At 36.4% G+C, this 25,168-nt stretch overlaps 1 protein-coding gene across 2 annotated transcripts in view; it reads left to right on the top strand.

Moving 5' to 3' along the window:
• The window catches only part of LOC123310549 (tyrosine-protein phosphatase 10D), a 488,577-nt gene that overhangs the window by 106,021 nt on the left and 357,388 nt on the right, over positions 1-25,168 (top strand). For both annotated transcript variants that reach the window (XM_044894063.1, XM_044894062.1), the window contains exon 2: positions 6,015-6,258. In XM_044894063.1, coding sequence (XP_044749998.1) covers positions 6,015-6,258 — 244 coding nt within the window. The remainder of the gene's footprint in view (positions 1-6,014; positions 6,259-25,168) is intronic.

The raw sequence follows: 25,168 nt of genomic DNA, 5'->3' as shown, positions 1-25,168 counted from the left end.
CGGACTTCTTCTATCCTTTCTAAGAATGCAGCCGGATCTTGTAGTCCATCGAAGCTCACTTCATACTTATGTAAGTCCACGGGGTCGGCGTGGCTGGAGGTATTCTGCGGCGGTGGTGTCGGGAAAACGGGTGGTGCCAAGTGGATAGTTGGGTTTGGGGTCGCTTGGCCATTCTTGATGAACTTGGCCAACCTTTTCCTCATCTCGTCTACCGTCCCATCCCTGCGAAGATGGAATTTATCCAATTCCACCTCAAGTTCTTCCTTCCTCAACTTGTAAATCCAGCTGGTACTCTGGTCCATAGGGGCGGTGATCGGCTGGGTTTCCTCGGCGTTACTGGTCATGTCCGGTCCTCGGCCTGGTCAAAAGTTCTCTTCCTAGGCTAACTGGATTCCTAGTTGTCTGCTTTCCACTTGGTGGTCTTCAACTCTCTCTCTAGCCACTTACACCGCTCCATTTATACCTTTTCCCCCACCTAGGAGGTAGTAGGGAAAACTTCCATGCGCAGATCCTCAGAGTGTTTCCCAGGAGCCTCCACCATTTGTCGCTACGGCTACGGTCGGTCGGAATACGGTTACTCGGTCGGAATACGGGTATTCGGGCGGAATACGGTTATTCGGACGGAAAACGGTCGCTTCTTGGTCGGCGCTCACTCATCTCCAGGTCAAGTCTTCGACACCTCTCATCTCCCGTCCAGTTGTTGGGACGCTTTGGCAGCTCTTCACAAACAACGGTCCCTGCTCGGGCGCCATTTTGTGACGACCTCCTGTCTCCATCTGTTGCCGTCTTCTTCTCCGAAGATAGAAACCTTGGGCGCCACCTCTAGTTTAAAGTGTTGAGGACACTCGGAACCTGTAGGCGGTATCCTACAGGTGACCAGGAGCTACAGTCAGAGAAAGTTATGTCCAGGGGTCAGATGTTCATGAAGTTCGGACAGTCCCCTATCTCTGAAATATCTTAGAAACTCTATTCGGGAGAAAAATAAAACACACAATAACCATGAAACTTCTATTCAATATCTTCTATATACATAATGATGTCGTACAGGGTATAGGGTGAATAAGCGGTGCAGAAGCAGAAGCGGGATGTAACGTGCTTTTAATGTCGAAGCGTGATGAGTGGGCAAAGTAAAAATGCGGGATGAAGCGGTCGGAGTTAGAATGAAGCAAGAGCGTAAGTGAAAACAGTACAAGTTAACTCTACGTTGCGTACAAGCGGCGGGTAGTAACATGGGCAAAGTCGGTTATTATAAGCGAGACTGGTGTTAAGACGGACGTCGGTTTGCCGGTATACTTTGGTGAACCGAGGAAAAACTAAACCACGGAACAAGGACGACGAACACACCCGCAAGGGTGCCCTCGGAATCCAAGGTGTTCCGAAATCACGGGGGCTGTACCCACCCCCGTAACCCCGGTGGGTGGCCTAGTTCGAAGGGGATCATACCGGACAGTTGTGTAGGATGGGCCGTTTGAAGCTAACATCGTACACCTCTGTACACTCGGAATTCCAGGAGCGATGCAGGCCGTTTGAAGCTAATGCATAATCTCCAAGAACTCGGGCGGTACGGTTAGGGAAAGGCGGGGTAAAAAAGGGTAACAAAGGAACATACCTGGCAGGTGTGTAGGATGGGCCGTTTGAAGCTAACATCGTACACTCCCGCACACTCGGAGTCCCAAGAGAGATGCAGGCCGTTTGAAGCTAATGCATCACCTCTAGGAACTCAGGCGGTACGGTAAGGGTGGGCTGAGTTAGAGACGGCGGAACGTACCTGACAAGAGTGTAGGATGGGCCGTTTGAAGCTAACATCGTACACCCCTGTACTTTTAGGATACCAGGAGACATGCAGGCCGTTTCAAGCTAATGCATGGCCTCCAGGACCCGGGCGGTACGGTGGAAGGATGACACGGAAGCATGTACGCGCCATTTGAAGCTAGCGTACACACCTACGCATACTGGGAAAGTCCATGGGGTAGTGTCGGCCATTTGAAGCTACTACACAACTCCACGGCGGAAAGAAGGGTATGTGGAAAATAAATAAACCGGCAAATTAACCAAAAGAGTAATTAAAATAATCATACCTGAGACCTTGCCCATGTGTAACCCTTGAATGTACTTACTATCAGGTATACTTCTCGGACGGTTGATGGAACACTCTGGCTTCATTTTGACTGAATTTACGAAATCGCTCGAATTTATACCCGGCACGGCCCTTTTTTATACAATTGTCAAATGCGCAATTAAACAAATTCGGCATACGATATCCCCCCTTGACCTCACGTTGAAGACATCGCGATCCGGGAACACATGGGTCCGCGCGGTCTGAAACCGGTCGACTTAATCAATTCACGTTACGGAAATATGAAAATGAATAATTCGGAAACAAAACTAATTGAAAATTTGCTTTGTTACAACTTGGCCCAGATTCGAACTCGCGAGTACGTGGGGACATTGTATTACTGAGCCTTCGCTGCAACCGTCCTAGCTACCGAGACTATACGATACACCTACTTGTAGGAACATATTCATTATATTGTTAACTGATTTATGGAATAGTAGTCGATCAATACAGAAATACCATATAATAAGAACGAAAGTCTTAAAACTCAAACATAGATTATTTTATAATAGTAATTACTCAAGTATTTAGTCTTCGTTCATCATAACGTTATACATAATGTAATATTCATAAGATATTCATATACTACAAAGCGGAAAAGAATTTTGGTGTTCATTGATATACATGTATGTATTATTTGGTCCATATTACGGACTCTTTGTGAATATCCGGTATGGACATTCAAAAGATGTCCCTACCGGATATACACTAGGTATCCGTGATGGACGTTATACGGACCATGTAATGTGTATATGTAATTTGGTCCATATTACGTCCATTACGGAATCCTAGTGAATATCCGGTATGGACATTCAAAAGATGTCCCTACCGGATATCCTTTAGGTATCCGTGATGGACGTTATACGGACCATGTAATGTGTATATGTAATTTGGTCCATATTACGTCCATTACGGACTCCTAGTGAATATCCAGTATGGACGTTATACGGACCATGTAACTTATACATGTTATTTGGTCCATATTACGTCCCTTACGGACTCCTAGTGAATATCCAGTATGGACATTCAAAAGATGTCCCTACCGGATATCCAATAGGTGTCCGTCATGGACGTTATACGGACCATGTAATATATACATGTTATTTGGTCCATATTACGTCCATTACGGACTCCTAGTGAATATCCGGTGAGGACATTCAAAAGATGTCCTTACCGGATATCCAATAGGTGTCCGTCATGGACGTTATAAGGACCATGTAATATATATGTATAAGTTATATGGTCCGTAATATGTTCATCACGGACACCTAATGGATATCCAGTAAGGACATATTTTTGACATTGCCTGTATTGAGTCGGTCAGGGACTATTTTGGAACTATATGATACGGACATATGTCATATAGTCCGTATTATGTCCATCACGGTCATCCAATGGATATCCGATATGGACATTGTACATAAATGGGACTAACAATGGATATCCATCTTGGACGTCCTAAAACTGTCCGGAAACGGACGTCCAAAGGACATACAAATCAAGTCCATGGACGTTCCGACGTTAAATGGACATGAATTGTACGTCCCATGGACGTTGTGTGCTATTAGGGTAAGATGAACAGCCACAAATACGGTCCAGTTGTCCTGTTAATTGTTTATTTCTTAATAAACTTTTTAGGGTTCTCACTCCCAATCTCTGAAACAAAAAAAAGTTTGTTAAGAAATGCAGAATTCTCACAGAATAAATTTCAATCGATAATTGTTTATTCATGTGAAATTTTTGTTCGAAGGTGAAGTTCATCTTGACTTGAAACTTCCTTTAATTCCTTTTACTTACATTGATGCAAGATAATTTTTGTTGAAGAATGGAACATTCTTGTAATTATCTGTTGATTCCTTCAAGAGATACCCATTCCTAACTACTGCTTCATATAAATTTCATCTTCGGGTTAATATTTTTGAAATCTACAACTGATGTAACGTATTCAAACTTTAGCCAAAGAAGATAACGAACATGAACTCTCCTCAAGCTAGTGCATATTATGCCGCCCACAGACTTCGTTCTTTTCCATCCGTTCGAATCGCCGCGATTCGAACCGTCGTTCCAAAAACGCCAAAAACCGATGTGTGTGGTGAAAAACCGTCGTTCCGAATCGTCGGTTTTTCACCACACACATCGGGGTTTGGCGTTTTTGGAACGACGGTTCGAATCGCGGCGATTCGAACGGATGGAAAAGAACGAAGTCTGTGGGCGGCATTATGATATTATACTGATCTCTTGTATTTTCCATGCAAATAACTGGATTTGGTATGCCTTCAATCAGTTTGTATGAACTTCAATTATGTTCGTCACAAATTTTCCGAAGAGATTCGACATTGTGATAAAGTACGTAATAACAGAAGCTTTTACGTAGAACGGGCAACAAAGCGTAGATTTAAAACCCAAAAATGTTTTGACAAGCGTCATAACCCCACATTTTCGTACCATACAGAGTAAAATGTGTCAAATTTCCATGGCCAACCGAGTGCTAAAATAAAAGTGAATGGAGTATAGGTCATGTTAGAGGTAGAACCGAATGACAAGTTGACAATGTCAAGTTTTGTTTTTGACTGCCTGAAGGGGTAGATGTTTTGTTGTTATTTTTCAGATGTGTCCACAGCTGAAGAGGGTGCCGAGAACGACACCTCTGTCAGGTTGGCCGTGTTAGAAACATAGGAATTTACAAGAGCCGCGCCGGTCGCGAAGCAGTTTTTTCACCTAGATGATGAATCAGTGATATCTGGTAACTGGGCAACGATCATCAAAAAAAGATGTAGACGTCTAGAACGGATGACTAGGCCAGTCAGGATCGTGATAAGTGCTGTGGTGGAAACTGCGTCAGCGCTCGGAGAACAAGCTGCTGAAATAAGTTGTGTTTTTGGGAAATTTTGTAAAGCGTTTACTTTATTGAAATTAGACGTTTCAAAACAGTTTTGTGTTTAATTTCTAATAATATATTATGATTTCTATGGTTTTCTCGTAGTATCATTCATAGGCTATGTAGACTACGTTCGGCCAGTAAACACCGGTACAGAGCGAGTAGAACTAGAGTTTTATCACAGATCAGCTAGGGCTAATGGAGCCTGTACAAATTGGCAATTTTTGAATGAACGAATGACAAATGTCAACCACAAAAATCATGGCAAAATTTTGAATTTGAATGCAATTTGTTCGAAAATGTATATGAATAGATAATTCTTAGTGTGGATTAAACGGAAATTCTACAGTTTTATGAATAGTTTGTTTATAAGCTTTTTTTTATGGTTTGCCTCGTTTCATAACCCTACTTCTACACAAACTCCTTTCGCGCCCCACCTTGGGAGCTGGGGCTCATAGAGGTTGATTCCGAAAACTCCACTCCGTCTAGAACGAACGACAACTATTGACACTTTTTGTTCTGAAACTGCGTGCTCGAACGACTCGGAACAAAAAGTGCTGATAGAGTCTACCGGCCGAACGCACCTGTAATGTTTATGTCAGGTACTATTCTGTGGTGTCGGTCAACTTGTGTTCTATGTTTGTGGGTGTTTTTCAGTCACAACAGCTCTCATATATTGGATGGTATGGAAGAAAATCTTGTTATTCTGCGTTTGTCTGCAGACTATTGTATTCTGGTTCTGATACACCATCTGTCCAAGGCGTAGGAATGAGGTCATCTCCGTGTTTATCACTCGCAAAACCAACCGCAATTGCTTGATGACAACTACAAAACATTCTAATTTTATATCCAAATAATTCATGAAAAATTTTGAAGCACATTTTAGAGCAATTTTTGCTATTGCTCGATTACATGAGGCGAACTTCGAAGAATTAATCTGCAGACCGTCACTAACGAGTAACACCGTCACTTAATGAAGCCAACTTATAATATTATATTTAACTGTGCGATTTTTTTCAGGTATCACAGACAGCTGAGTTAGTGATACACATTCCTGGGAACTTAGGACAGGATGGTGTCGTTTACAGATTGGACTATTATCCACCCTTTGGTCATCCAGCTCCAAATACCACCATAGCATCTAAAGATATTCAAGATGTCATTCAGTTCTCTAAAGCTCTCCCTGGAACCAAATACGACTTCTGGTTGTATTACTCGAATTCTACAGATAATACGTTGACTTGGACTGCAAATTTTACGACAGGTGTGTTCTTTCATTTTCCATTTTCCTAAGAAAATATCTTCACCCAGGTATAAGTTGGCACGAAACTGGATTCTCCCAATAAGTCCTAGTTTCTCTTCTAATGACTGCAGCAATAACTGATTATATATAATATTTACAATAATAAAATATTTTCTGACACTCTCACATTTGACATCTGAAGCTGAAAAATCTTCTGCGGATTCCAGTGGCGTTGCAAGAATAAGATGATACGTTGACACGAGTGTGCAAGTCGTTGCAAAAGTTTATACGGTATGGATGTATACTGGTATATACTATTATGGATGTAATAGTTATTTTGGGGAACAGACGAAATTAGTAAAACTTGTAAAATTAACGTAGTTGAAGTACATTGTTGCCACCCTGTATACAAGGGCCCCATTGTTAACATATTTTTGCTCAAGTCAGCATTTTCCAAAACAATATATAAGTAGCAGCATGACGCTCTCAGTTCAGTTCAGATCGTACCGTTGAGATTGATTCTTTATTCATATCGCATAGTTCAAATTAATTTTCGTATCTATTGATCTATTTCTGTATCTTGTGCCTTCCAAATAAATTAATTAAAATAACAGTGCGTTATCCTTCGTAAAGTGACAATCTATCAATCTAATAGTGTTCATAAAGGTTTTACGGAGCTTTACCTCAATAAAGCTGCCCTGGTGACAGCGACCCTGCTTTCTGTTAGTTTTTTAAAAAACTAAGTTCGTTCCGAAAGGAATACAACACAAAAATTGGTGACAGAGCGGTGGGATACCTAAAAGAGAGCCAGCAGAATACCTCAAGGAAAGCCAACAGGACATCTGAAAAAGAGCCTTCAAGGACCTGCAGGATATCTACTGGATTGCAGTCGCCGTGTTTCTTCAGTTTAGTGCAGTGCAGTGATTGTGCAGTGTCACTCGAGAAGAAGATCACATCTTGACCGCCTCTCTATGAGCACAGCTCTTAATAGGAAAAGACCCCAAGCTATAAGCCAAAGCTGCTTCCCTCTTCTGTAACTGGATCTCAAGATTCACCGGACTAGCGGAGTCTACGCAGAAGAATCCACCTGTGTAACTGGATCCTAAGATTCACCTGACTACTGGAGTCTACGCACGGGTTCAAATTCCTAATTCCCTCGAGAAAAACGTAAGTCAATTTTCTGTTTATCAACCATCATTTATATAATCGTTCTCAAGTGAAATCAATTTCCTTAAATCCTTCATCATGTCAAATCCTGAAATTAAGAATATTCCTCAAAATGACGATCTCTCTGACGACGAAAGTTCTTCAAATAATCTCCCAATAACAGTTCTCTTTAAGTTTATCAAACCCTTCGATGGAAATCGATCTGAACTCAATACCTTCATTCAAAACACAAATTCTGCTTTTTCACTTGCTTCACCTGATCAAATCGATAGTTTATTACTCTATGTTGTATCACAACTCTCAGCTAGTGTCGTTAATGAATTAGAATTATCGGATATAACTTCTTGGACTCAATTAAAAATTCGTTTGAAACAATTTTATGGCCAAACGAAACATTTAGTTCAAACGCACGAAGAACTTGAAACCATTCGACAAGCGCCATATGAAAATATAACTGATTTCTTTAAACGTCTGGAAAAAGTGAAAAACGAATGTATTCAAGCTGAAATCTTGAGTTGTTCTCATCCTGACGAACTTCCGGGATTGAAAAAATCAATTCAACAAACTGCTCTTCGACGGTTCATCATTCATTCCAAAGCAGAAATAAGTCAAATGCTTCGAGCTAGAAATATAGGTGATTTGAATAAAGCTTATTCTATTGCTCCTCAAGAGGAAAAAATTATAAATTATACTAAATCTAAATCTAATTCTATGAATCGTATTACCAATCAAAGAAATTCTTATTCAAATAATCACAGAACCTCTTTTCAAAATAATCAAAGGAATGGCACAACTCCTAATTTTCAAAATCATAACTATAAACGTAATTATAATATGAATAATAGACCTCCTAATCCTTCGAATGAAAGATATAATTTCGTAAAGAATAATTCAAACGTTAATAATCATGCCTCAACTTCTAGACAAAATAGTCCTCCTAATTATACCTTAAATCCAAACGCTCAATCTTACAAGTTTTGTAATTATTGTAAAAAATCAGGTCATATAATATCAGAATGTAGGAAACGAGAATTCAACAATTCTAAAGTCAATCATTTAAACGGGGAAAGTTCGGACCTGAAGAATGCCCAGGATTCCGACGAAATCATTCAGAAGGCATTCAATTAAATTAAAAAATAAACAGTTCTCACAGTAAGTCTAATATTCCTCATGATAAATTAAAATTCTTAACATTCAAAATCCCAAATTCTCCTAAAGAATATGTAACTCTTTTAATTGATACAGGAGCGGCCTGTTCCATTATAAAACATGATGCACTTATTCCTAGCCAAACTCATCTTGATAAAAATGATATTGTTTTATTGAATGGAATAAATCCTAATATGCCTATCAATACAATTGGAACAACGGAAATATCCTTGTCAATATCGTCCTTAAATATTGTTCATAAATTCAATGTTATAAACGCTGCAAAAATACAGACTCATTTCGACGGGTTGCTTGGTAACGATTTCTTCCAAGAACAAAAAGCTATTCTTAATTATGCAGACAATGTTGTAATTATAAACGGACACCGTATTCGTTTCAACAATGAAATTAAAGAAGATAAAATAATCATTCCTCCTCGATGCGAAGTTATTGCTGAAGTCGATATTGTTGGCAATTTGAGACAGGGACTCATTGAGAAATTAACAATATGTGATAACGTTCTTATACCCAATACTCTTGTTACAAATGATAATTCAAAAGCTCGTATTCCAATTCTCAACTTGAATCCTAAAGAAGTCACAATAGACAGACCCGTATTGGAAATAATTGAATTCTTACCGGAAAAATCTATAAATTTAAATCTCTCAACTAACTATAATCAGAATCACTCAAAAAAAGAAGCATTTCAAAGAAATAAAATTCTTGAAGAAAATCTTCGATTGAATCATCTAAATGAGGAAGAAAAAGCATCCACTATAAAAATTTGTCATAAATATTCAAGCTTATTTTATCTACCAGGCGATTCCTTAACTTCAACACCAACATTAAAGCATGAAATTCCAACATCATCTAACATTCCAATCTCTTCTAAAATTTATCGATTACCTAAAATTCATGAAAAAGAAGCTAATGAACAGATTCAGAAAATGCTCGATCAAGATATCATAAGACCTTCTAATTCTCCGTGGAATTCACCAATTTGGATTGTTCCTAAGAAAAAAGATGCATCAGGACAACAAAAATGGCGAGTTTGTGATTTTAGAAAACTTAATGAAATAACGGTCGGTGATAGTTATCCACTTCCTAATATTGAGAGCATATTAGATCAATTAGGAAATGCAATCTATTTTTCAACATTAGATCTCGCATCAGGGTTTTATCAGGTCGAGTTAGAAGAAAAGGATAAATTTAAAACGGCTATAGCTACTCCATCAGGACTTTACGAATTCAACAGAATGCCTATGGGACTCAAAAACAGTCCGAGTCGTTTAGCAAGACTTATGAAAATTGTACTATCCGGGCTCCAAGGTGCTAAATGTTTTTGTTATATTGATGATATAGTGGTTCATGGTTCTTCATTAGAAGATCATAATTCGATGCTAGAAGATGTTTTCCGTCAATTACAAATTCACAATCTTCAATTACAGCCGGATAAATGCGAATTTTTATGTCGAGAAATAACGTATCTGGGTCATCATGTATCAGAAGAAGGTGTTAAACCCGATCCAAACAAAATCGAAGTTATTAAAAATATATCAGTTCCCAAAAATCCTAAACAATTAAAATCGTTTCTAGGTCTTATTGGTTATTATCGGAAATTCATTGAAAACTTTTCCGCTATTGCTAAGCCATTACATAACTTACTGAAGAAAAATCAAAAATTCGAATGGACAGAAGATTGTCAGAAGTCCTTTGAAAAATTTAAAGACATCCTTACCAAAGAACCAATTCTCAAATTTACTAATTTTTCAGAAACATTTATATTAACTACTGACGCTTCAAACGATGCTATTGCTGCAGTACTTTCTCAGGGACCTATTGGAAAAGATTTACCCATCAGTTATTATTCTAAGACTCTAACAAAATCTGAAAGAAATTATTCCACGACAGAAAAGGAATTATTAGCTATCGTTGAATCTTGTAAACATTACAGACCATACCTTTATGGGCAAAAATTCATTATTTGCACAGATCATAAACCTTTAGTTTGGTTGAAAAATTGTAAGGAACCTTCAAGTCGCTTATTGAGATGGAGATTGAAATTAATGGACTATGATTATGAAATAGTGTATAAGAAAGGAAAGTTGAATCAGAATGCAGATGCTCTAAGTCGTTTAATTCAAGACAATAATAATGAAATCTCATATAATGACTTCATGAATAAATACGAATCCAAAAGCATACGGAATTCTTCCAATATTCAAGAAAAGCTAGGCGATCTTTTCGAAGCGCCACCTAATCATTCTCTAGTACATTGTGTATCTCAGGATTTTAAAATGGGTAAAGGAATAGCATTAATATTCAAAACTAGATTTGGACAAGTAGATGAGTTGAAATCTCAAAATAAAACTGTAGGACAAGTGGCTTATATTAGTGATCAAAACCGAAGAATTTATTACCTCATAACCAAAGCTCTCTTTTTCCAAAAACCTACTTATCAAACAGTTTTCAAAGCTCTAATGAATCTCAAAATTTTATGTCAACAAAATAATGAATCACATTTAGCTTTCCCTCGTATCAGTTGTGGTTTAGACAATCTTTATTGGCCAAAAATATTTGATATGATTAAATACATTTTTCACGATTCGTCGATCAGTATAACGATATATAATTTACCTGATGAACACAGTAAAACTTTTGTTTATTCTATAGATGACGAAGACCTCACGTTTGAAAACTTCAAAGGCTTTCATCAAAGAGAAGTTAAAATTCCTAAACCTAAGGTTGTTGATACGACAATTTCCAATATAAAAACATTTATAATTCCAATGTCATGCGACTACTCAATTTCGAACAAATTTCTTGATTTTATAAAAACTCATTTTACAGATCTTCCAGAAAATCCTAAGGTTACTGATATAATAGCAAAGAAGTTAACTCATCAATTTATTTTTGTTCTCTTTCTGAAAGAATATAATGATCAATCTGTAACATACGAAGATTTATTCGCAACTTTCGTTAATCTTAGACTAATGCTCAATTTTAACAACATAAAAAAGTTCACGATTCCAAATATAGCTCTTTTTAAAAATAATTCAATAATCCGAGAAGATACCTTTTTCAGTCTCTTATATTTTCTGTTTCGTGACTTTGAATATGAAATTTTATGCGACGAACGAATTAATGTAAGTGATGAAAACTTAATAAAGGAAATTTTATTCGAAAATCATGATTCACCATTAGCTGGACACCAAGGATTTGAACGCACATACGAAAAAATAAAGAAATTCTATTTTTGGGATAATATGAAAGATCATATTCGGAAGTATATAAGGAGATGCAAAATATGTCAAAAATCTAAAACTGATTTCAAACATAATAAAAGTCCTATGATCATTACAACTACCTCAACCAAATTCTATGAACAAATTGCCTTAGATATAGTTGGTCCTCTACCTATGACGAAAAATAACAATCGCTTTATATTAACCATTCAAGACGACTTAACGAAATTCATTCAAGCTTACGCCCTCAACATACATGATGCTGTAACGGTAGCAATACACTTTCTTAAATTCTGTACACAATTCGGATTTCCAAACAATATTCTCACAGATCAAGGCGTAGAATTCACATCGAAAATATTCAAAGAAATAAATAAATTAATGTCGATCAAACATAAGCAATCATCTCCATATCACCCTCAAACGCAAGGATCCTTAGAAAGAACACATCTAACTCTTAAAGATTATTTCAAATGCTATGTAAATAAAGACTCTAATAACTGGGATGAATTCCTCAACTTTGTAACGTTTAGTTATAATACCTCAATACATAAATCTACTCAAAAAACCCCATATGAATTAGTCTTTGGACAAAGGGCTCGAATTCCGTCACAAATAAATAATCCGAAAAATCTAAATAATTATTCAGAACTAGCTACTGATATCACAAATAAATTGAAAATATTAAGAGAAACTGCTCGTGATAATCTTCTAAAGTCTAAAAATAAATCCAAGGAATATTATGATAAAACAATAGAACGTATCAATTCAATGAAGGCGATCTTGTACTTCTTTATGACTCACAGTCGAAAGCGAAAAAATAAGAAACTAGCTCCAAATTACAAAGGACCTTATAAAATAGAACAGATACATAATAATCAGACAGCAACATTGAGAATTAGTCCTTCGAAACTAAAAACTTATCATTTTAATAAATTAAAACCTTATGTTGTTGCAGATAATGACGAAAATAATTGTTCTCCTCCAGTTATTCACTTTCCAAGTCCTTCTTCAAGCACATCAGTATGAAATCAATCCCATCAAATCATCCTCCGGTTTATTATATCATAATCTTGGTAAGGCACAAATATCAAACGAAAAATATATATATCATAACTTAACTCATTTCAAATATCAAGTCGTACAAATATTAGGTTTTTACTCGAACTCTATTAATCTATGTGATATCACAATGGCAGAGCATCTTTCTAATGACTGTAAAAATCAATTAAGTTACGTGAAAACCAAAGTTACAATAATCGAGGAAATTTATAAAATTATATCTCATCAAATTAATATGCCAAGAAAGAAACGTGGCTTATTTAACGGCGTCGGGACGGCTATTAAATGGTTAACTGGTAACCCTGATTCAGAAGACGCTCAATTTTATTCAGATGCAATAAATCAAATAATAAATAACGAAAAACAAACTGATGTTCTTATGCAGCAACAAGTATCAATTCTTTCATCTACTATTTCTAATTTCAATAATTCATTTTATAAAATGAACGAAAACATAGGAATCTTAAATAAGAACTTAAAAGAATTTAATCAGTTCTCGAAGGATCTTAATAATATTCAACATGCGTATGAAATAGAATCTCAAATTTCAAATCATCTTATACTGCTCATTGAAATGACTGATGAACTCCTATTCAATTTGCAAAATTACGTGAATGATGTTTCACTTATACAGCATGGAATAATAGATTATAGAATTTTGCCTCCAGAAGCGCTTTATCGAGAACTTCTGAAAATCTCTACTAATATTTCTCTTCCTATTCCTTTGAGTATCGAAAACGTTTATTACTACTATAAAATCATGAACTTGAAATCTTTCATAAAAAACAGCTTACTAACAATTGCATTCGAAATACCTATTTGTTCCTCACAAGACCTTGATCTTTATCAACTATTCTCTTTACCACACCCTCATTCTGAAGATAATAGTTTATTCTCTTATATCGAGCCATCCAAACCCTTCCTACTGATTTCACCTATGAGAACAAATTATTTGTTGGCTGATAAATTGGAAAATTGTATTGAATACCATCCGAGAGAGTGGATTTGCAATCAGATGCCAACCATGAAGAAAATCGACTCTTCCTGTGAAGTACAACTGCTAATGAAAATCGTCAACAAGATTCCCGACTCCTGCATGAAAAGAAATATCATAGCCGATGCTGAAATCTGGCACAAGACCGACGTTAATGAATGGCTGTTCTCCCTATCCAATCCAACTCGAATCTCTGTGGTGAAGAATCCTTAAAGCAAGAAATCATCGAGAAGATGGGTATTCTAAAGCTCAACTCACACTGCAAGGCATTTACTGATCGTACAAGTCTAGAAACCAGCGCAGTACTAGCTTCCCTAAACTCAAGTTATGAAATTCCATCTTCAAGTATAATACAGGACGATTGCTGCCAGAAATTGAAGAGAAATCTCACTGTCCACGCAATTTATATGGAACCAATAAAATTAACAAGTGTCAACCTCCACGAATTCAAGTATGCTCAACACAAGCTAGCAGAATTCGATGAACAACTCCAACAACAACTGAATAGGCCTTTCATCATCCAACACTCTTCGTGGGTAACAACAGCCCTATCAATTACATGTGGTACCATTTTGCTCATTGTCCTCTACAATTTTATGAAATGGTGTGGATGTTTCCAAATTCTCCGAAGAATCTTCTGTTGTACCAAAGAGCCTAGAGCCATTGAAGCAGGTCCATGTTTCCAGATCTTCAACCAATGTCACAAAAGACCAATACAGCAACCAGTTCAAGTCTACTACGATGCAGAACTCCAACGTCTTAATTACCCAGGTTCCTCTGAGACAGAAATCCGAGTATCGAGACCAGAAGACGCCTCCAGCAGCGGGTCTCAAACACAGAGAAGAACAAACAAGACATTAAAAATTAATCCTCATTAATTGTTACAATTTTACATATATCTTATATATCTTACTCCTTTATATTTTTTTCTAATATCTCGTTCAATTTGAAATGTCTTAATTTCTTGATAATTCTATGCTCTCATTTTGCACTAATTGAGTGTCCATGATTTTATCTTGATATCACTGAATAATTTAATTAGAATATATCTTTACATTTTAATACCTCATGTAAGGTGTCATACTGCTTCAGAATTCTTATTTTAAAGATTTTTGCTTTTCTTGCACATCAAAAATCTTCTTTTAGGGGGGATATGTTGCCACCCTGTATACAAGGGCCCCATTGTTAACATATTTTTGCTCAAGTCAGCATTTTCCAAAACAATATATAAGTAGCAGCATGACGCTCTCAGTTCAGTTCAGATCGTACCGTTGAGATTGATTCTTTATTCATATCGCATAGTTCAAATTAATTTTCGTATCTATTGATCTATTTCTGTATCTTGTGCCTTCCAAATAAATTAATTAAAATAACAGTGCGTTATCCTTCGTAAAGTGACAATCTATCAATCTAATAGTGTTCATAAAGGTTTTACGGAGCTTTACCTCAATAAAGCTGCCCTGGTGACAGCGACCCTGCTTTCTGTTAGTTTTTTAAAAAACCAAGTTCGTTCCGAAAGGAATACAACAACATATATCAATGTTCGTTGGACGTTGGAACACTTCTCTCAATATTTGAATGTCTAAATGAAATTGTGCAACTGAAAGTTTAAAAAGTGTGTTTAACAGATTTCATTCGCGTTACAGCTGTGCTAGAGAGTACGTGTGTTTATTTGCGAGTTAAATTATCTCTCCAACACTCATCTGTTTCAACGTACGTAAATATAGTTATTTTCCTATCAAGTGCGGAAAGTGATACTTGCCCGCACGAAACTGCCGTTGCCCGAACGATGCGAAGCAGAGTTCGGGTAAGCAGTTGAGTGCGGGCAAGACACTTTACGCAAGAGTTAGGAACAATATTTTTTCTACAAGCGCTTGAAATATATAAATATATCCATTTCACGAAACAGATCATATCTCATTTGATTAATTCATATATAATGACAGACGTAATTCTGCATGTCATTACTATGAGTTTCTCATCGTTGACGTTCTATGCATAGAAACATGATAGAATTTAATTTACTTGTAACGTGCGTTCAAAAAAATTCGTCGTCAAGTAGGCTATGAAATTTTGAAGGCTGATGTTCGGTGGCTGAACGTATGTCTTTCCTTGATTTACTTCATCTTCCCAAAATGTAAACAATGATGACATTAACCTATATGTCGTAATTTTGTACGGAAAGGCACTTTTCAGAAAAGGTTACCTGTAAATTTCACCCAACGTTCGAAAAGCATTTCTTTCATTGAGTAAGATGACAAGAATCCAAACAATCTGAGGCGGTTAGAAAAGTTCTTCGTAAAAATTTTAACCGTCCACTATTTTCATACGTAAGAGACATGAATCTTGAATTGATCATGGTAGTATGTTTTTTTGTAAGAAGGTTCTAGTTACTTCAGTCATATGAATAGATCACAGTAAGATTCTCAATAATATGTTTATTAATTCTCTATAAATATTGAATTGATTCAGTCATTACTGAAAATCCATGACTAAACTAAAAGAACTGAATTACATGAAAATAGCTATTGGACAATTTATTAAAATTCAATTCAGCTATAAAAAGGCATGATGCTTTCTCCTTCATAACGTTCTGCTATTGAAGTTCCATAAAAGAAAGTAGGTCCACATTTTGCCTTTGACTTCAGTATGATACTGAACTCCAATTTTTCTCGGATGCTACAAGGTTAGGTAATCACAACCATTTCAGTTTTCTGATAACATGTCAATCTTTATGAAAACAAATGGATATCTTTTTTTCAAAATCGGGTGGCATATGCCAACGGATACTCCATCCACTTGAGATAAAATCTGAAGAGAGGTTTGTCGAGCTTCTGTCACCATGTTTTCATTATAACTGAACTCTAGAGTTTTCTTTATTGGTATACCACTTCCTTTTTTTTGAACATACCTGTTTCGTCAACACATCGCAAAACAGTACAATGGAAAAATTCATTCTTAATAATCTACAGCAACATAGGCTTCAATGAAGTCGCCGGAAAAGAATATTTCCATTTTCTTTCAATTTTCTTTCCAATTTTGAAGTAGAATTCAATAGTAAAAGTCTTTCACACGTACGTAAAAACCATCTTTATAATTTGCTGATAATTTTAATTCAACAACAACCCAAAATGCTAAAATGACAGTTCACCTGGAAAATAGTAAAGCACGAGCTAAGAATTACGTTTAGACACGAAATATCGACGTTCAAAATTCCATAGCCTACTTGACGACGAATTTTTTTGAACGCACGTTATTATAATATAGTAGATAAGAAGAAGAATATGTTTCTCTATGGTCCGTTGACGCCAAGCGGCTCATGCGCGCCACTTGACAGTAGTCTAGTCACCGGCTAAATAAGTCGAGTTCCAGAATCGCATTTTTTCCATCTTTTCCATCTGTTACGTCAATACCGTCCAATCAGAGCGTAGATCTACGTCTATCTACGAATCAGAGCAAAGTCTGCTCGCTCTCTTTCCTCCGAGATGTAATTCTGGAACTCGACTTTATTGTGATGGAGTAAATGGACGTTATGTGTAATAAAATAGTTTTCAGATGAATGGATTTTTAATATTATTACATAAAAATAATACATGGTGTCAGGTCGATTGGAGTCGTATATTACGGCAAACATTGTGTCGACTAAGCTGGCGGATTAGGAATTGTGATAAACAAAGGACAAAAAACGACTAGACATGGAGTCCATGTTCAGACCGCCAAAACCGTTGAGTTTGGATGGAAATGTTGCGGAGAATTGGAAACTCTTCGAACAAAAATTTGACAACTTTCTAACTGTAACGGAGCTATCGAAAAAAGATGAAGAAACTAAAGTTGCTGTTTTCCTTAACCTAATTGGAGATGATGGCTTGGAATTATTCAACACCTTTGATTTGACGAATAATCAAAAGAAGTCATTACAATGTGTTAAGCAAAGATTTGAAGCACACTGTTCACCCAAGAAAAATGTTATATTTGAGAGATTTGTTTTCAACAGTATCACCCAGAAAGAAGGACAGTTATTTGACTCATTTTTGACTGAACTTCGAAAAGCTGTTAAGTCCACTGGATATAAGGACAAGGATGACATGGTAAGAGACAGAATTGTCATGGGTATATTCAGTAAAGACACTCAGGAGAAACTACTCAGAGTATCTGATTTAACATTGGAGATGGCCATAAACCATTGTAGAGCCTACGAAGTAAGTAAGACTCAGTCCAAAGCTTTGCAAAGTGAAGTCTCAGTGAATGAACTGAAAAGAAAAAATAAATATGGCAAAAAAGAGTCTAACTTCACGTGCAAGTACTGTGGCACTAACCATATGAAAGGTAAATGTCCAGCTTATGGAAAGAAATGTAAAAAATGTCAGCGACTTCATCACTTCGCGACAGTCTGCCAATCCAAAGGAAACAAGGAAGCACGGGATGACAAGAAGAAAAATGTACATGAGGTGGCCCAAGAAGAAGGTTCTGAAAGCGAGGGAGACCAGTTTTTTGTGAGCGCGGTTTCAAAGCAAATCGGTGTTGTGAACAAAATGGAAAAATCAGTTCGTGAATCAATGTGGCTAAAAAGCATAAATGTGCAGGGCAAGACAATAGAATTCAAGTTAGATACCGGAGCAGAAGTGAGTGTTTTACCTATTCACTTTTTGAATGGACTTGATCATAAGAAACATTTGAAAAAGACCAATGTAACTCTGGTTGCATATGGTAGTGGTAATTTTACCATAAAACCTATTGGTGAGATTACCTTGGAATGCAATGTAGATGGTAGAACAGCCAAGATATGTTTCATTATTGTTGAAAGTAAAGGTCAGTTACCTCTTTTAGGTCTAAATGGCTGTATAGATTTGAAATTAGTTAAAAGAACTGATTTTTTGAAGATTGATAAGTTTGAAAAACTTGAGGATGTCATATCGAGTTACCCGATGGTTTTTGAGGGTTTAGGAGAATTCCCAACTCCACATAAAATTGTTTTGAGAAAAGATGCTGTTCCGCATGTACAGCCAATAAGGAGAATTCCACAAGCATTGCATTCTAGGGTAAAGCTCAAGTTGGATCAATTAGAAAAGGATGGAATTATTTCTAAGGTGCACAAACCTACTGAATGGCTTAATCCGTTGGTTATAGTAGAAAAAAAGAACAATGATTTGAGATTATGTCTGGATCCGAAATTTTTAAATGAAGCTATTACTCGCGAACATTTTCTCATTCCCACTGTTAATGAAATAGCTAGTACTTTATCGAACAAATCCTATTTTTCTGTATTGGATATGAAAGATGGATACTTTCAAGTCAAAATTACAGATGAAAGCTCGGATTATTGCTGTTTTGGAACACCATTCGGTAGATATCGGTTTTTAAGGCTTCCATTTGGCATACGTTCAGCTCCCGAGGTGTTTCAGAAAAAAAATTATGAATTGTTCGGGGATATTAAAGGAATTGGGATTTATTTTGATGATTTGATAATAACGGGGGAATCGGAGCAGGAACATGATGAAAATTTGAAATTAGTTCTTGAGCGAGCAAAAAAGTTTAATATTAAATTTAATAAGAATAAAATACAATTCAAATCGAGACAAGTAAAATTTATGGGACAATTATTTTCGGGCAATGGGATAGAACCTTGCGAATCGTATGTGAAGGCCATTTTAGATATGCCAAGGCCTCAGCAAAAGAGTGACTTGTTGCGATTTTTAGGAATGATAAAATTTTTAGGGAAATTTGTTCCCAATTTAGCTAAGATTTCGGCTCCATTGCGTAATCTAACCAGATTGGATGTTGAATGGTCTTGGGAAAAAGAACATGAAAACTCGCTAAATCAGCTTAAACATTTAGTGTCGAATGCACCAATTCTTGCATTTTTTGAGCCGTCAGTGGAAGTAGAAATTGAAACTGATGCTTCCAAGGATGGCCTGGGTGCCTGCCTTTTACAAAATGGGCATCCTATAGCTTTTAGCTCTCGTAGCCTGTCCAAGAGTGAAGTTAATTATGCCCAGATTGAAAAAGAGGCCTTAGCCATAGACTTTGCATGCCAAAAATTCCACTATTTAATTTATGGTGTAAAAAATGTTGTGATACACACGGATCACAAGCCGCTTGTGTCCATATTTCAAAAGGAATTATACAATGTAACTCCTAGGTTGCAAAGATTAAGACTGAGATTGCTTAAATATGACCTTAAGATAACATATAGGCCAGGGAAATATTTGTATATCGCAGATACTTTGTCCCGAGCTTATTTGACCACTCCTGATGTTGACGATCCTGAAATGAACATAGCAGTTCATTCGTTAGTAAATTATCTTCCTATTTCAGAGGAAAAGAAACGTGAACTAAGGCAAGCGACAAGAGATGACCTTGATTTAAGTGAAATTGTTAAATATTTGAAATTTGGTTGGCCTGATAGAAGTAGAATTCCCTTACAGCTTCATCACTATCTTAAAATTAGGGATGATCTTTTAGTTTGTGATGAACTTTTGTTTCATGGTAACAAACTTATAGTTCCAAAGAAATTAAGACCTCTGATGCTTCAAAAATTACATGAAGGCCATATTGGCATGGACAAAGTAAAATTAAGAGCAAGGCAGATATTTTACTGGCCATATATGAGTTTAGACATAGAAAATTTGACAAAAAAATGTAAAATATGTGAAAAGTTCGCAAGAAAGAATATCAAGCAACCTTTAAAACCATACAAATTGCCTGATAGACCATGGCAAAGAATATCTGCTGATATTTTTTCTTATGCTGATCATGCTTACCTAGTGGTATATGATGCTTACTCAAATTGGCTAGAGCTGGTGATGCTGAGAGATAAATCAGCTAAAGATGTTATTTCTAAATTGAAGTCAATTTTTTCTAAATTTGGATGTCCTGATGAATTGATTTGTGACAATGTTCCCTTCGGCAGCTTATCAATGAAAGAATTTGCTAAAGAATGGAATTTTGAGATTTTGTTGAGAAGTCCTCAATACCCACAATCAAACGGTTTAGCTGAAAAAGGTGTAGGCATAGCAAAAAACTTGTTGAAAAAATCCCTTGAGGAGGGAAAGGATATATTTGGAGCATTGCTTCAGTATCGTAATACGCCCCTAAAGCATATTAATTATTCACCGGCCCAACTTTTAATGAGTCGGTCTTGTAAGACTAAGGTGCCTATTTCAGCTGAACTGTTGAAGCCTACACTTTGCACCAATGTTTCAGATAGGCTTGAACACAGGTCACTTCAAAATGAGTTGTACTTTAATAAAAATACAAGACCTTTGCCAGATCTTAATGAAGGGCAAAATGTTACTGTTTATAATCATGTCAAAAAATACTGGGAGCCTGGCCAAATTGTGAGGGAGCATCAAAGTCCTCGGTCTTTTGTAGTCAAGACAGAGAAAGGAGAGATTATTAGAAGAAATAGAATAGATTTAAGAAAATCACAAAATGATTTCGAACTTGTAAATGATCAGGAATTGTTGGAATCTGGAGAGGCTTCTTCCCCAACATTTACAAACAATTCCGAAAGTAGTTATAAGCCCAGCCCAGAACCCGCAAACCCCACAAACTATGTAACAAGGTCAGGGCGAACAATAAAACCTGTAAACAAATTAAATTTGTAAAAGAATATAAAAAAACTTTAAAGGGGAAGGATGTATTATAATATAGTAGATAAGAAGAAGAATATGTTTCTCTATGGTCCGTTGACGCCAAGCGGCTCATGCGCGCCACTTGACAGTAGTCTAGTCACCGGCTAATTATTGTGATGGAGTAAATGGACGTTATGTGTAATAAAATAGTTTTCAGATGAATGGATTTTTAATATTATTACATAAAAATAATACATTACTCTATAATATTTGCGTGCGGGAAAAACCCCTGCTAATCCATTCCCGCACGCAAATGCGTGCGGGAAAGAAATAGCAGGCGTTTTTCTCGCACGCTTTGAGAAAGTGACTCTTTGCAACTTGGAATGCGTGCGGGAAAAAGGTTGAACGCGCACGCTTGTAGAAAAATTTATTTTATTCATAAAATTCAGTGAATAATTCTCTTAGGCCCGGTACTTTCACCTTCGAATAAATTTTATTCAACGAATAATGACGTACCGACATTCGATCTATGACAAATAAACTCTTCTAATTAAGTTTCAATGACAGATTTACTCGATGAATAACACTATCTGAAAGTGAAAAGACTGCATTTTTACTAATCTTACGAATGAGACTTAATAAATGCGAATAAATTTATTTATTCGCACGTGAAAGTACCGGGCCTTACTGAAATTGTTGACATCAATAAGGTTGTCTGTTGGACAACTATAAAATAAAATTATGGACCAGCCTACAGCAGAAACGATGAATATGAAGAATTCTTGGCAAACAGTCAAAAAACGAAAACGCTCGTGCCTTTCTCCTGAGATTCTCGAAAATCCTAAAATCAGCACACAAAATAGATTTCAGTATCTCAACAATGAATCGAACGATACAAATACCACACAAACATCTGAAAGAGTCTTCAAACCACCACCAATTTTTATAAATGGTGTTACAAATTATAATGAAATGATTGAAAAACTATCTGATGCTAAAGCTAACGAACAGTTCTATCCAAAACCCTATCTAACAATATCGTTAAGATAAATGTAAACGAACCGGAAACATACAGAAGTTTAGTTCGATTTCTACGGGAGGAAAATATCATTTTTCACACATACCAAATCAAGCAAGAAAGAGCTTATAGGATTGTTATCCGGCATTTACATTCCACCGTTCCTACTAATGCAATAAAAGATGAAATTGAAAAATCGGACACAAAGTCAGAAACATAATGAATATAAGAGATAAAATATCGAAACTTCCGCTTCTTCTATTCTTTGTAGATTTAGAACCCAAAGAAAATAACGAGGATATTTACAAATTAGAATTCATTTCGAACATGAAAATAACTATAGAACCACCACGGAAAAAGCGAGAAATTATACAATGTACTCGATGCCAAGAGTATGGACATTCAAGAAGTTACTGTAATAGGCCATTTATGTGTGTCAAATGCGGTAACCAACATGACTCCAGAATGTGTGCAAAACCAAAATCAACTCCAGCTAAATGTGCATTATGCGAAGGTGATCATCCAGCTAATTATGAAGGATGTCAAGTATACAAATTCGTTTCAAAATCGAAAAATCAAAAACCAACAACAGCACAACAATTAATGAAAGAAGGAAACCAAAAATGTATTCGCGCAAACGATCAGCAAACCAACATCGCTAATTCAACAAGGTCGAGAGGAAGAACATATTCTCAAGTTCTACAAACACAAAACGAATACCCTATTATGCAGAGCTCTGAATCGAATTCGCTAAAATCAATGATGGAAAGTCCATCCATGATCACTCAAATGATGAATCAGAATCAAACCATCCTCAATCTTCTAACTACTCTTGTGAGCTTTAAAAATGGCTAAGTTAATTAGAATAGCTTCCTGGAACGCTAATGGCCTTCCAAATCACAAAAATGAATTATCAATATTCATAAATACATACAAAATAGACATAATGTTAATATCAGAAACTCACTTCACCGAAAAGACATTTTTCCACTTACCACAATTCAAGATATACTCAACAGAACATCCTGATGGTCGAGCACATGGAGGTTCAGCAAAACTTATTCGAGACAGTCTGAAGCACCATACACTCACTAACTACATAACTAAGGAGATTCAAGCGACAAACATAAGAGTGTTCACAGAATCGTGGAGTTTTGATATATCTGGCATATATTCACCACCTCGACACAACATATCTGAAATTCAATATAAGACATACTTCCAAAATTTTGAACAACGATTTTTAGTTGGGGGAGATTGGAACGCAAAACATACCCACTGGGGATCAAGATTAATTAATCCAAAAGGACGCAACCTAATAAAAATTATTATGGACAAAAATTATGGAGTAATCTCATCAGGCAAACCAACATACTCGCCAACTGACCCAAACAAAATTCCTGATCTACTAGACTTCTTTGTTTCAAATGGCATAAGCAATAATTATATCAATATAGAATCGACTTCAGACGTATCATCGGATCATACACCCATTTTGATAACTCTCAGTACGTCAGCAATATTTAAAAAGAATAAGCCTACACTTGCAACGGGCAAAACATATTGGGAATTATTCAGGGAAATATTGACAAGAGATATCACACTTGATATCAATCTACAACAACCAGAAGACTTGGAAATTGCTTCAAACTTATAACAGAAATGATTCAAAAAGCAGCTTGGGAAAGCACACCGTCTACAATAAGAAAAAATAATTTCGAAACAGAAGTACCCCTGCAAATCAGAGAATTATTGACCAAGAAAAGAAGAGCGAGAAATAGATGGCAAAGATCACGTAATCCCATTGACAAGACGATATACAATCGACTCACCAGAAAACTGCGCAAAATACTTCAGGAACATTTCAATTCAAAATTCCAGAATCATCTCCAACAGATCGATGATAATAACGACCACAACATCTGGAAAGCCACAAAGAAGCTGAAAAGACCCATAACAAGAAAACCTCCTATTGAAACACCCAACGTAGAATGGACAAAATCAGATGGGGAAAAAGTGAACACCTTTGCCACCCATCTTAATCAAGTTTTCTCCCCAAATCACCCACAACCGAACAATAGTGAAGAAGAAATCGACACATTTCTGGATGCTGCCTGCCAAATGTCTCTCCCCATTAAACCCTTCACACCTAGAGAAGTATGGCAAGCAATCAGAAAGCTCAAAAATAAAAAAGCACCAGGATACGACCTCATTACTTCAGAAATATTGAAAAACTACCGAAAAAAGGAATAGCTCTCCTTGTTAAAATTTTCAACAGAATGATGAGCCTCTCATACTTTTCCACTATATGGAAATATGCTGAGATAATGATGATACATAAGGCGAATAAACCCGAAAATGATGTGAAATCCTATAGACCCATAAGTCTCTCACCAGTTATTGGAAAACTTTTCGAAAACTACTACTGAAACGACTGAAAAGCGATATAAACTTGCAAGACATAATACCAGACTATCAACATGGATTTAGACAAAACCACTCAACAGCTCACCAAATTCATCGCATAGTTAACAGAATTTCCACCAGTATTGAAGAAAACAAATTCTGTTCAGCTGTCTTTCTGGATTCGTCTCAGGAATTTGATAAGGTATGGCATAAAGGTCTCCTGTATAAATTGAAAAAACTACTTCCACAACCGTACTTTCTTATGCTAAAATCTTATTTAGCAAATCGACATTTTGCGGTCAAATTCGAAGGAGCG

Source organism: Coccinella septempunctata, chromosome 3 (assembly GCF_907165205.1).
Source record: "Coccinella septempunctata chromosome 3, icCocSept1.1, whole genome shotgun sequence".
NCBI lineage: Eukaryota > Metazoa > Arthropoda > Insecta > Coleoptera > Coccinellidae > Coccinella > Coccinella septempunctata.
Note: the sequence above shows the minus strand (reverse complement) of the source record. Positions and strands in the feature narration are given on the sequence as shown.